This window comes from Teleopsis dalmanni, chromosome X, assembly GCF_002237135.1.
Source record: "Teleopsis dalmanni isolate 2A chromosome X, ASM223713v2, whole genome shotgun sequence".
Lineage (NCBI taxonomy): Eukaryota > Metazoa > Arthropoda > Insecta > Diptera > Diopsidae > Teleopsis > Teleopsis dalmanni.
The window spans coordinates 68439604-68453884 of NC_051848.1; the positions used below are offsets into that span (position 1 = coordinate 68439604).

Sequence of the window (14281 nt, forward strand, 5' to 3'; positions counted from 1 at the left end):
TTACATAATATATAAATGATTGAAATAGGTATAAAAATAAAAATTTTTAAATTATATATAATATAATTATAATATAGTAATATAATAGTAAAATTAGTAGTAGTAATAATTATAGTAACATAATAACTTCAGTTTAAATAAATAAACTTAGATATAAATCCACAAATATGTGTGTAAGTACATAATTAGTTAATTAAATGAGACCACTCTTCCACCTCTACCACGCCCATGCCTTCTGGTTTAGATAAATCTAAACTTCTAATTATTAAGCCCCTTGGTCTCAGCTTTCGTCCCTAATTACTGCAATAAAGTTCCTACACTGATAGGTGAGTAAATGTGGCCGCTGAATTCTTATGCTGACAGTCGACACGTATTTACTTAATAACATAAGTGGCCAGTACAGATGTAAGTCGCTCTTGGTCCCATCCAGTAGCCTCTTCAAGCTAAATAGAACAGTGGCTTGCTGTTGTAAGTTAGTAGTATCGAGTGCCCCCAATTCTTTGACCACCTGGTCTTACTAGGTTGCCCACCTAGAAGTTCGCCCTGAAGATGCAAATGTCTTTTACCGTGTTTTTCACTAGCGGCTACCAAAGCAAATACCTTGCTAAGTAGAAAATTTTCTATCACTCGCACGAAATGACCAAGTCAGCGAAACCGATAAATTTTTATGCAATATCACGGTCACGGTATATATCACGGTATAGTTCCTTGTTCCATCTAATTCGGTGCTTGTTGTCAACGCGTAATAGAGTTTTTCTCTAATGCTTGTAATGCCTTCTTATCACTAATTGTTGTTGTTGTTCAAGCTTTTGCAACATACAGCAAGACAGGCATGACAAGAGACTTTTAAAGCGTGATTTTTGTTTGTGAAGAGAGGATTTTATTTCTTAATTGTTTATTTAGCTCGAAATAGCATGTGTTGGCAACAGTGATTTTTCGTTAAGTCTCTAGGCTGACGTCATTTTTGGTGTTTATGTTGGTTCCTAAATAAACAAAGTCGATATCATCGGAAGCAGCATTACATTTGTGTAGAATATTGTGCCAGTGCGGTTTAAATCTGCTGCTCGAATTATCGTTCCCAATATCAGGTTAAAGTAGTCACACGATAAGGAGTCATCCTCTCTGAAACTTCGTTTGGGTCAAACGCCTTGGAGAGGTTCTTCCGGACATGATTATTTTCGTGTGCATGTCAGTTATCAGCTAAAAACCTTTTTGGAACATTAAACTTACTTTGTAAATTACGTACCAGATGTGAAAAAAAGTGCATTGTGTTAGCATATGATCCCAATAGGACCGCCTATCATACAGCCCTCATTGAACCATCACATTCTTATAATAAGCCGTAGTAATATTGGTAAAACAATATTGACAGCACATAAGGTGGACGACATTCACCTGATAATTACTTAATATTATTGTACTGGATAGGATTAGAGAAGGTCTTTTATAGTCTCTTTTTTTTTCTCACCATCTCAGTTTCTATATTAGGCATTAGATCTAATACTACTTATAAATAGTTTTAATCTGTTCGACTGTTGTTTCCTATTATTTAATTTCTTGAAATTGAAAGATTGCTCTATGACTTTTTATGTCCTATTTTGGCTTAACATGTCTAGCGTTTGAAGGAATTGTTCCTTGATACCGTCATTCATTTCTAGTTTTAATTTTCATCAAGAGTTTACAGGTTGCTAAAGGAGCACTAATCTGTTATTTGCATGGAAGAAATTAAGAGGTTGTTTCTTTATTGGCTGGGTCATTTGTGATGCAGCAATTTATTATGAATGCTGAATTGCTTAATTATTTATTAAGCCATATTTAAGTGAACGTTTTCAAAAAAAAAGATTTTATACCTCAATTTATATAAAGATAGATTCTCTCAAATTAAGTTATTTTGACAAATGTGTTTTAAGCATGTTAGTCCGATATGAACCAATGTTTTTTAATCGCTTCTTTTTAACCTTCTGCTAACTGCCGCCTCTCCATCTTATTCCTATGCGCCTTTTGATTTAAAATCGATGAATGCTAAATCAAAGTATCTTTTTAGGCGTCGTATCTTTGTGTCGCTTTAAGTAAAACAACAAAATCTAATTTAAAGGAACTGCAACATTTTTAAAACATTATCTTAAGCAAGATATTAAAAATATAATTAAGAAAATATTAGTTCGACGTTGCCATAAAGGGAATTTGTTAAATATGTGCTTTTTATTTAGTTTTACCAACTCTATGGGTGAGTTACTAATTGATAAAGCAAAAATGATGAGCGGCAATAACTATGATTAATATGGTAGTATGTACATATTGTTTACTTATACCTCTCACAAGATATCTCACAAGATAAGAAATAATATTTTGCTATTGAACGTCATGAATTATTAAATGACAATAAGAGACACCAATATTTCTAGATATTATATATTGTATTAAGTCTAGAATTCATTTGCAATTGTTTTTTTTATTTAATACAAAATAACATTTTTATTATTAATATTATCTCAATTATAATTCTCATCATATTTGATAATACCTTTCTATAAGAAACAGGTAGCTATATTATTACAGCGTTTCTATAAGTTTAATGTAGCATAATATTGCATAGATCATTTCAAATTCCATCATTTACATACCAAGTGAAGTTACTACTTGCTAAAGTAAAAAGATTAGAGGTTGCGATAACATGTATTCTAAATTTGTATCCCTACCATTATATTTCCGAAATAAAATTTTAATATTGAAAGTCATTTATTTTTAAATATCAAGGAAAAAATTATTCACTTGTGTTATTTGAACAGAGCTACAAAGCTATATTATTTGCATTGACCAGAAGTGAGTGTCTGGCACCTCGAAATTCACTAAGTCCGAACAGGAGTGTTATAATGATTCTGGTTATTAACTAAGTTAGGGAAGAGAATGGGGTCCGCTCCTTAACAAGGTCAAATTCTATTTAAAGATATATTTTCTATTGTTACGTCGGAACAAGTCATTTATAGGTGCATTATCTTAATATATATGTTTAGCACACCTCGGTGTTAAGGCATGTAACCATGTAAAATAGGTAAGACATATATATGAATATATAATGAAATATTAGTCTCAGCATTTAGTATAATGGAGATAAGTATTACGAAAAATAATTAAATAAAAATTAATATATATTAATATTAGTTATTATTAGTTAAAAGTTTAAATATAGTAATCAAAGTTGTTGGTATTGGACGACTTCGATATAATACTGAAGCGTAATAATAATGTCTTAACTTTTACATTTTTTTTTTTTAAATGCTTATACATTTATTTATTGCATCTTCTCTTAGAATAAGACTAACAATAAGTTGTAAAATCTTATCACTAATTGCATAATATTACAATTTTTATTTTATAATATTATTTTATTATAAAAATAAAATTTATTATTAAATAAAATAATTAGACCTTATATCACGAACTTCACTTAGAACAATGGATTAAATTTCATCGGAGTAAATGTTAGGTGGTTTATTAAGAAAACAGTTCAACTTTATCAGATTACTTAAAAGAAAGGTGCGGGTTTTACTTCAAGCTATTGAATATTAATTAATGGCTGGACGGTCAGCTCTTTTTAGGCGGGAAGTAGTGGATAGATGTGCGAGATTTCTTTCTAGGAGATTAATATGTTATGTCAGCCTTTTATTGTATTTTTTTCTTATATTGTCAAATTCAGTTTTAACTAGTGGAATTTGTAGATCTCAATGTATACTTTCATTCCTTATATACCATTGGGCACCAGTGATTATTCTCAATATTTCTAACTGAGCTCGTTGGATAATTTCAATATTTGAAGCACTAGCATTGCCAAATAGCTGGATACCATAAGTCCATATTCGTTTTATGATGCTATCATACAAGAGTCTTTTATAATTTAGACATAGAGAAGATCTGTTATTAATGAGCCAATGCAACTTAGAGGCTTGAAGCTTCATCTGAATTTTTTTGGCTTCAATACGTTTGCTCCAATTTAGTCGTCTGTCTAGGTGAATACCTAAGTACGTTATATTACCTGCTTGTGGTATGGGAATGTTATTTAGTTAAATTGTTGAATATATACACCGATTTAGCTTTTATATTAAATGGGTTTTAATGTACAGTACATTAAACAAAAAATTATCTTTATTTTCTTGTATTACGTACTATACATTAAAGCCCCTTATATATATATATGCAAGATATTTAGTGTACATTAACTTTCACTCTTGGTAAAATGATTTGAAAATTCTTAAGGTAAGGTATGTCTTTTACTATAATGTACAGTACGTAAAAGAAAAAAATATCCTTATTTTCTTGCATTACGTACTGTACATTCAAGCGCTTTATATATATGTAAGATATTTAATATACATTAAATTTTATCCTTGGTTCGGACCCCAGTCACAAAATTAACCCCGCCACCGCTCATCTGCTCTAACCTACTCCCTACTCCCTATAACCCAATTTGCCTAATGTACTCCCTTGCTTTCTGGCATAGATAAATCTAGCTCGCTAGTACTAAGTCTTATTTTTCTACTCTCTCCCCTGATTACTGAAATCAAATTTTCACAATTCTGTGGAAGTCTTCTCCATTCATTCCTAAGAGGTGGTTTAGTGGATTCAAGTCTCACACAGTGGCTTTCGATGCTTCCACTTACTATCAAAAAAAAAAAAATCTGTGGTTCGGAAATACCCGAGGTAAGGCATAACTTTTATTATAATGTACAGTACATAAAAGATAAAATTAATTTTATTTTTAAGATTTGTCTATTCTATAGCCGGATGCAGTCTAGTCACAGATAGCAAAAAATCATTTTGCATTCTTTTGTTACCAATCAATTTGAGGTTAAAATTTCTTATAATTGAAATGCAAATAGGGTGGTTATTTGATTTGAGTTATTAATATTTTTCAGAAAAACAATATTATTAATGCAATAATCTGTGCAAAAATATGCAACTACTCCAAGAGGACGGACTGTGTAAGCAAATGCAAGGATGAGCTTAGTTCGGTTGCAAGTGCACAAGATGTCAACATTGTAAGCAACAGCAATAAATCACAACTGCCGGATAACTCTCGCAAGGTATCAAGGATCAAAAGTGAATTCGAAAATAGCATTAAAGAGCCAAAGAAAACGGGGTGCAACGTAATAGGAAAACACAAAATAACATAATAAAAAGCACAAAAGCACAAACCGATGACTAAAAACAACGTGGAATAGAAAGTTTGAAAGAAGCAAGCATGCTTGACGTTATTTACCAACTCATTACCTGAAATTAAAAGCCAGAAAGGATTAATTTTAAAGGATAAAGAAAAAAATTCTGGAAAAAAAAATCTATATAAAAATAAAGCGAAATATCACAATATAAACAAAAACTTTAAAGAAAACTGGCGCGGAAATAAGCAGAATTGCAAACAATACTGCAGCTAACGTTGCTGTTTTCCTTTTTGTTATTGTTTTCCGGAAAGCCGACATTCATTTTCCATCTTATACAACATATTTTCTCCGCTGTGTTATTTTATGTTAATTTCCAGCAAAATAATTAACTTTCCTGCTTGCTTTTTCGATTCTTCATTAAATTAAGTTGAAGTAATTGTGAAATTTATTTTTCAATTAAGTCAAATAAAAATTTTCCCTTCATTTAAAATTAAATTAATTAAAATGGAAATATTGCCAATGTCATGTGAGTAGTTATACTGATAATTTCTGTGAGAAGTATTTGATAGGATAGCACTGTCAAAAATTTATTTATTTATTTAAGAAATACAGTATAACCTCGATTAATGCAACCTTCGAATATCGCAATTCCTCGGTTATTGCAACCTCTTAAGTTTTCCCTGTGAGAAGCATTTGATAGGATAGGACTGTCAGAAATTTATTGATTTATTCAAGAAATACAGTATGACCTCGATTAATGCAACCCTCGAATATCGCAACTCCTCGGTTATTGCAACCTCTTAAGTTTTCCCTGTGAGAAGCATTTGATAGGATAGCACTGTCAGAAATTTATTGATTTATTCAAGAAATACAGTATGGCCTCGATTAATGCAACCCTCGAATATCGCAACTTCTCGGTTATTGCAACCTCTTATATTTTACTTGTGAGAAGCATTTGATAGTATAGCACTGTCAGAAATTTATTGATTTATTTAAGAAATACAGTATGACCTCGATTAATGCAACCCTCGAATATCGCAACTCCTCGGTTATTGCAACCTCTTAAATTTTCTCTGTGAGAAGCATTTGATAGAATAGCACTGTCAGAAATTTATTTATTTATTTAAGAAATACAGTATGATCTCGATTAATGCAACCTTCGAATATCGCAACTTCTCGGTTATTGCAACCTCTTAAGTTTTTCCTGTGAGAAGCATTTGATAGGACAGCACTGTCAGAAATTTATTGATTTATTCAAGAAATACAGTATGGCCTCGATTAATGCAACCCTCGAATATCGCAACTTCTCGGTTATTGCAACCTCTTAAATTTGTAACTTTTTCTTTTTCTAATTATTTTCCTCTTTTGCATTCTTAATATTATATTTCTCCCCTATACTCAATCAAAAGAATTTTCGAACACACTCTCGCTGCAAAAGAATATTATGAAATCATGAAATTATTTCAGATGTTCTTTCTAATCAAGAAATGGATGAGCGAACAACTTGACATCGATTCAGACTCGAAAACTGAGGCCATGTAATTGCACGTAAAATCAAAAATATCGTGGGAATTATCAAATATGATTGCAATAATGTTGTTATAAATAAAAATAATCATATTATTTTCTAATAAACTTTGTGTTAATAACTCTTTATATGATATAAAAATTTTGGTTGCACTAAACAAACTAAACTCGATTATTGCAACAACCTCGACTATTGCAACACCCTCGAATTCTATTAATTGCATTAATCGTGGCCATACTATACTTATTTATGCAGAATATACATTTATACATTCAAAAAGTAATACCATTTTCATCGAATCACAGGAGATCGGTGACCTGGAACTTAAAGGCTTTATTAGATTTTTACTTATTTACTGAAGAAATATGTTCTAAGTTTTGAACGATTTTATCGAAATTAAATGACAGAAAATAAGTCCAATATCTTTATTCGATTTTTACTGAATTAAATGCTCTGATCTCTGAAATATGTGGAGCTAATTTATGATCTATAAAATGATCTATTCATGATTTATAAATTATAAATAAAGTTACTTGTATATATGCAACTATATGTGTAACTAGTATCTGTTGATGCTTTCTGCAATCATTTTGTAAAATCTGTTCCAAAGCTCCAGAATTTAAATTAAACCTATTTTACCTAGAATAAAATTAATTACAGATAACTACGTACTCATACAACTTATCATTTTTTCCTGTAGTTTCTGTAATTCCGACTTGAAAGTTCAATAACCAGTTTTTTGGAACTACTTTATAGGATTATAATTATTGTTCATCATTGTTTCATGAAAAAATAGGTAGCTTGTTCATATTTGTTTGAGTTTTTTTCGCAGCGCAATATAGTTTTCCATTTAGGTTCTGGGATCTAAAAAAAAATTTTAATAATTTAATAATTTAATTTCTTGCCTCAGTAGTCTGAAATTTAAACTAGTGATATTACTCACTGAATTCCCTTGAAATCATAAGATGCCATTATTTGTGCTCAAGTGAGTTTTGGTATGTAAAGCCGCCATTCCATCCCAACCTAATTCAAACACTGAACACAGTTGAATAGAGAACGAGCTCTACTGAAAGAGAGACTGCTAATTGTAATCGTTAATTTTTTCTGAAATTAATAGAGCTGCTTTATTAATAGCAAGTATTTCAGGTTAACCGACACTGGTCAAGCTCGTAAGATGAAATATATTTTTCCTTTATTTTCAGTTAACAATATTTCAGCGTCTAGTCCATATTCCATTTATAAGCTATAAATGTGGATCGTATTTGGCTCTACAAAATCTTCTTCCCTATTTGTGTCTTAATGAAAACTTTATATATATATAAAAGATTAATATATATTTTATATATATATATTTAAATCAAGGCATTTAAGTTTTATATTGAAACACTTATATTTTATTAAATTAGAAAAAAAATCAATTATACAAATTGTAAATATATATATGTATACATAAATATGGCTTATACTTAGTACTATATAATTGCAATATTAAAAGTTATATTGTTAATATTTTTCTAAACAAAAACAAAAAAAAAGCAAAAAAATAGTAATAAACATAATAAATAGGAAGAAGTGTTTTTTCAGAGTGTCTGGCCATATTTTTCATTTATTTGTTAAATATAATTTAATTATTAATATTTTTTATATGTTTTTTTTATTAATATATATACTCTTTATATTTAATTTATTTAATTATGAATATGAATATTACATATATATATATATTTATTTTTTCATTTATTTTTGTATATATATAAAAGACATTATTAGACTAATTTGTGTTATATGGTCCGTATTTTATTCTATTTGTCTGGCACTGAACACTGCTTACAGTTCTCCATATCAGGGGTGAAGTCTTCGATCTGAATGGTTGTTTCAAAGAAGTTATATCGCATATGCACGGCAGTGGTGGCTGTTTGCAAAATTGTCTTTGGATCGGCGTCTGAAGCTGTAAAATAAGTAAAAACAAAGGTATGAGTATATATTTAAGATATTTGTATTTTATCTCTCGTAGATATCTATATAATATTTGTTGTTGTATTAGTCCATAGGAATCTGTAAAATAAATAAAATTAAAGGATTTACATGACGGATACATGGGTTGGAAAGTGGATGCATAATAGCTGTGTGAGTGGAAAGAGAAATATTAGAAAGAAAAAATGAATTGGGGTATAGGTGGGATTTAAATTGAAGTCTAATAGGTCAAGACAAAAAACCGAGGCATTTCTAAAGAACGAATCAAATGTTGATTGAACTTGAGTTTCTGTGCGCATTAGGGCAGGAAAACAGATGGTCAACGTCAATGAGGGGTAAAGCTGCAGTTGGAATACACATTAAGAAAAGATGCATTTATGCGCGTGGCAAGTAACTCTTTAACACGTGGCTATATCCTGCTTTCAACTGATCTAGGACAGTTCTTGCTTCAAGGGTAGCCATTCCTCCCCTAGGAAATATCAAAGTCGGAAACCTATTGCAAACTTTGTTGTAGTGTAAGTATGCCTGGAAGAGAATACTATATCTGTGTGGAGAGTAGTAAGTTCACATTTATATTCGAGCTCACTGGTGTTAACTTTATTGAAATAAGTGTCGATATATCTCTGATGTGAAGAAATTGATAGACGTATGCATGTTTAGGGAGGGCTCTACCTAGATGATGTCTATTCATCAGTGGGGCACGCGAGGAGATATTGTTTGTATAGCAGTTGGTTATGCTCTTTTCCATTCGTACAAGTGAGTAAGTGTTGTATCCTGATATTGAAAGGGAATAATATCATACAGATAAGACAATTCTTTATAGAAAATATTACTTACAATAAATAAATTTTAGTATTTCAATTTAAAATTTCTCTTTATATTCTTAGGTCTTAAATTCATCTAAATTTAAGTGAACTTTTTCATAATGTATGAGTGTCTCGGTTGAGATACAGAATTCAATAAACTGTGTGAAAAAAAGACGACATCTTTCTTCATTAGTTTGGTTTATGCATTGCCAATTTTTAATCCTGAAAAGTTGATTTCACGCTTCGAAGATGAAAATTGCATTTTCGCACATGCAGTGTGCAAATAACTTTCAGCGCAAAACCGTAAAAGAAAGTGGAAAATCAGCCAAAACATCTGACAGACATCAAAACTTCTTGCCAACAAAAATAGTTGAAAAATAATTTAGCAATAAAAAAGGAAAATAAAATTGTTTGTTGGTTTATTTGACGTTTCCTGTGTGAATTTCAGTATGTTTTGCCCATCCACACCGAAACCTGCAGAGTTAAACGAAACACAAAAAAAAAAACAGAACGAATAATACCATATTTTCTAATAAACTATTAAGACGTGTTATAATATGAAAAATATTTTAACTTTAATTTTAATAAGCTTCGAAAATAGTTTCCTTATTAATAAATAACTAACGAGGTTACTATAATAGGTCAACATATTCCAAATATTAATCCCTGACTGTAATGAATTTGGGACAGCTGATTTACAGAGTCTACAGAGTTGCGGAGAGTCTACAGAGTTGCGGAGAGTCCACAGAGTCTCTGCAATGAGTCTACAGAGTTGCGGAAAGTCAGAGTCACCTCTCTCACCGAGGTGAGAGTGATGTCAGTGAGTCGATTTCATACAGAGACACTCGCTCTCTGTTGACTAGCTTTGATTAAATAGTGAAAAATTGAAGATCCGCAACTGCCTTTTGGCTGTCTATAGAAATGATAACCTTACATTTATTCTTGATGTGCTTAACAATAAAATGATACGATTGGGAGGCAAAAAATGAAATAAAATATTGGAAGTTTGGCAATATGTAGTGACCTTAGCGTGCAGAACAATGGGACTATTGCATATTAACTACGAGAGTGTTCCTACTCGGTACGGTTCATCGTATTCTTTTTTAAGTTAAAATGAATACTAAAATTAACTTTAAATTTTTGGTCGTACCGTTTAAAGGAGTTTTCATATTTTAGTGATAAAAAGTGGTCCTTCGAAATATTAAGTAATAAGCCGAGGATATCGAACTATCATATGAATTTTAGTAAATATTACTACGGGCATACTTTTAAAAAGGTTCGCTTAAGCAAATATTTTTACTACTCCTAATTGAAATAGAATGAATTTGAAAAGCTCTAGAACTGTATCAGTTATTAATGAAAGGCATATTCATATAAGAATTATTAAAAGTGAAATTAGGAACTAGGTTGAAGTGGCCGTTTTGTGCACCAAAACCTATTTAAGTACAAATAATGACCCGTTGTGATGATACATCGACCACACTCCAGACCTGAAAAACTATCTTAAATATAGCAGTCTGATACATAAACGAACGGTGCCTTTATGATGGCATGGTTTACCCATTTAAGTAAAAGCTAACCAACCTAACGATTCCAGAAATCGTGATATTTCTCTAATTTTAAAAATTTACAGCTCCAAAGAGACCTTAAAGATTTTTTTACTTCTCTTAGCCATTAATAGACAATATAATATTAGGTTATGTAAAGATTTCTCGTCATTCATAGCGTCCTAATTCCGATAAAAGTCGTTAAAGAAAGATGAAATCTTATTGCATATTTTCCTAATACACCTATTATCATCGATACCATAGTACTAAGTTGGTTTTGCTTTAGTTGAAACAACTGAGTGTTACGAATTTTATCTGGTTTAGACTAGGTGAGTTCCATGATCTGATAAGTATTTTCATCTACCCATGGTTATAATTATTATTATAACAGATACTATAGTACTACGTGAGTTTTGTTTTAGTCGGAGCAATTGACTAATATGAATTTTATCCAATATAGACTTATGAACTGACAAGAATTTCTAACTACCTTGGTTTTCGTTGCCAATCCTATGTATTTATGTTTAATTGATATTTACCCGTTGCAAGGGAAATACGAATATCAACGAAGTGTAGATTGTATAAGTGTATAAGTTCAACTACCCGAATTGTCTTTGTATCTGAAATATACATCTGAAATATATATTCCTGAGACTACTGATCATGAAAATCAGTGATCCAATAAACACTAAACAGAATCTAACAATAATATATGGGCTTCAAAAGTCAACAAATATTTCAGAGAGAGAGAGAGAGAGAGAGATCATGATGAAAATTTAGCAATACTCTCAACAGTTGTAAGGTCACCCAAAAACAGAAATAATTAAAATAAAATTGATTCTTGTTATTTACTACTATTTAAAAACTCTAACTATTCTACACTATCAATAATATAGGTTTCTTTTATCATAATTGGCTTTAAAAATGATATTTAATGTGATATATACTGTAATATATAGTGTACAGTGTAATTACCATCTTCAGGTCTGACATCGACCTGAAACCGATAAAGTCGTCCAAGACATCATGGAAGAACAATGTGGAAGAAAACTATTTTACTGAAACTTTTAAGCCGATTTTTGAATTGAAAATCCAAAGTTGTTACTTTAAACGTTTGAAGTGGATATGAAATAGACAAAACAAAACTTTTATAAACATTGACAAAAGGTGTGTAAGAACAATTTAGTAAGAAATCTTCATTGATCTCCAGCAGTTTTGAAAATATTACTATTGTTATTTTGCACTATTAAAAAAGCATCGTTTGTTGCCGCTTCTCATCAACCTCAATCTACATTGACCGTACAACAACAATATTTTTAAAAGTATACGTGCTTGTCTTTTTTCTTCGCTCTCTCTCATCGTTCAATAATGTTATCATTGTAAAGACATATTAAGCTAACCCCGTATGTATTTGATTAAGCGAATGTACAATTTTGGCATAAGCAACAGAATAGAAATAAAAGTAAACTTGGCAATTACAATGTTTTTCAATAATATTCTAAAGAACTGAACTTTGGAAATTATTATTGCATTAGCTAAAGAATTGATCACTCGGAGGTTTCTACCGCAACTCTACCGGAAATTCACTCAATCCAATAGCACTTGACGTACAAAATTAACAAATCGAAAGTTGGAGTTTGCATTTTGCAGCAGTGGCATCAGCAACAGTAGCAGGGACAGCAGCAGCAGCAGGAGCAGTAGCAGGAGCAGCAGCAATTGCAGCTGTCAACATAACAAAACAAATATTTGGCTAAACATTCAATCTTGAATGAATGAAAGGAGACTTGCTGTAGCAGCTAACTCGATTGCATTCGAATTGATTGGGTATGACTGGGTGTAGTCCGAGTTGATATTGGTCGAATATGCACGTTATCATGCCGAGCTGCTGGAAAGCAATTATGACCACAACTGTATCGCAGTCAATACCGAATATGACAAAAAAAAATATTTGAATGTATAAACCACCGCTAGACATAATTTTCCTTTAAAAGGAAAAAACTTTCGAACGAAAATGAGAAAAAAACTAATATTTTAATTATTTTCATTTTTGAAACAAAAATTTACTACAACTAATTTTTACTTCCTATTCTGGCTCAATTTTTTTGTTGTTGCTTTTTTGGAATTTTTTAGTTGGTCTGCTCCCTTGGACAACATTAAATGGAGCAGCATAAGAATGAGGTAAGAACAGGCAACATTCACTATGTGATGTCTATTGAAGTACCATTGTGGTGTGTCTATATCCCGCATAGCAGAAATGAGAACTTTGCTTTATATGGTATGCTAAAGCGCAGTTACTTCAAGTTGGTTGACATTCTATGTACTACATATTGTTATTATCGGCCCCCAATACTCGCGTATGTCACATATATATAAGCGAATAAGTATGGCTTTGTGATTTAACATCGCAGGTTTTTTACCCCGGTTTATCTATTACGGAAAGTTTATATAAACTGTCATTATCACCGGTTTTGCAATATCAAAATAAATTATTACTAGTAGTAGTGACTGAACTGTGAGTTAGCTGAATCCGGTACATCGTTTAAAAATATGTAACGAATCTTAAAAAGAAATTTTGACAGCAGAAAGTTTACTGGAGATAGTCTTATACAATATATAACTTTTTATTTTAATTAATTGTTAAAAATCACTATAAAAAAATTCAGCTAAATCAAAAGTGATTAAATCAAAATCGTCCTATTTCGAAAAAAAAAATGACCAAGGAAAAAATTAATAACTCATAGAGAGAAAAAATAAAATTTTTTCTAAGAAAATTAATTAATATAAGAAAAATAATTTATTTTCTTTTAGTATGAATGTTTTAATTAATAATACTTTTGTTTATTGGTACATATTTTTGTAAAACATAGAATCATAGAAACGTGTAATTGTTACATAGAAAACCAAGTTTTGATAAACTGCATCAATTATAATTGTAATGTGGAAAAATAGAAGGTATTATCGATTTTTGCTACTTTCTGAGTTAGTTGGGATGCTTTGTCTTAAAGTTTTTAAATCTATTCAACATACGATGAAACAGTCTATATAAAAAACAATCTATAAAAAGAATTTAATTGCAATCTGTTAATAACTTGGGATCACATCAACAAAACACAGTTATATTTTTAAGTGTTTTGCGATGGCATAGAGAAATTTTCATACAAGTGTTTTTAGCAAAAATATATCGAAGAATTTGAATTGCTCAATAAATGTAGTCATTTCAGATAGTCTGTGTAACTTTTTTTAATCGCATTTGTTCTAAAACCGAAACCT

The 14281-nt window shown here is 30.6% G+C and overlaps 1 protein-coding gene across 1 annotated transcript in view; it reads right to left on the bottom strand.

The window, feature by feature from the left end:
* Positions 1-8421: 8421 nt before the first annotated feature.
* Positions 8422-14281, bottom strand: part of LOC119687824 (zinc transporter 2) — a 131017-nt gene continuing 125157 nt past the window's right edge. Inside the window, exon 8 of the mRNA XM_038102335.1 lies at positions 8422-8632. Coding sequence (XP_037958263.1) covers positions 8487-8632 — 146 coding nt within the window. The 3' untranslated portion in view covers positions 8422-8486. The remainder of the gene's footprint in view (positions 8633-14281) is intronic.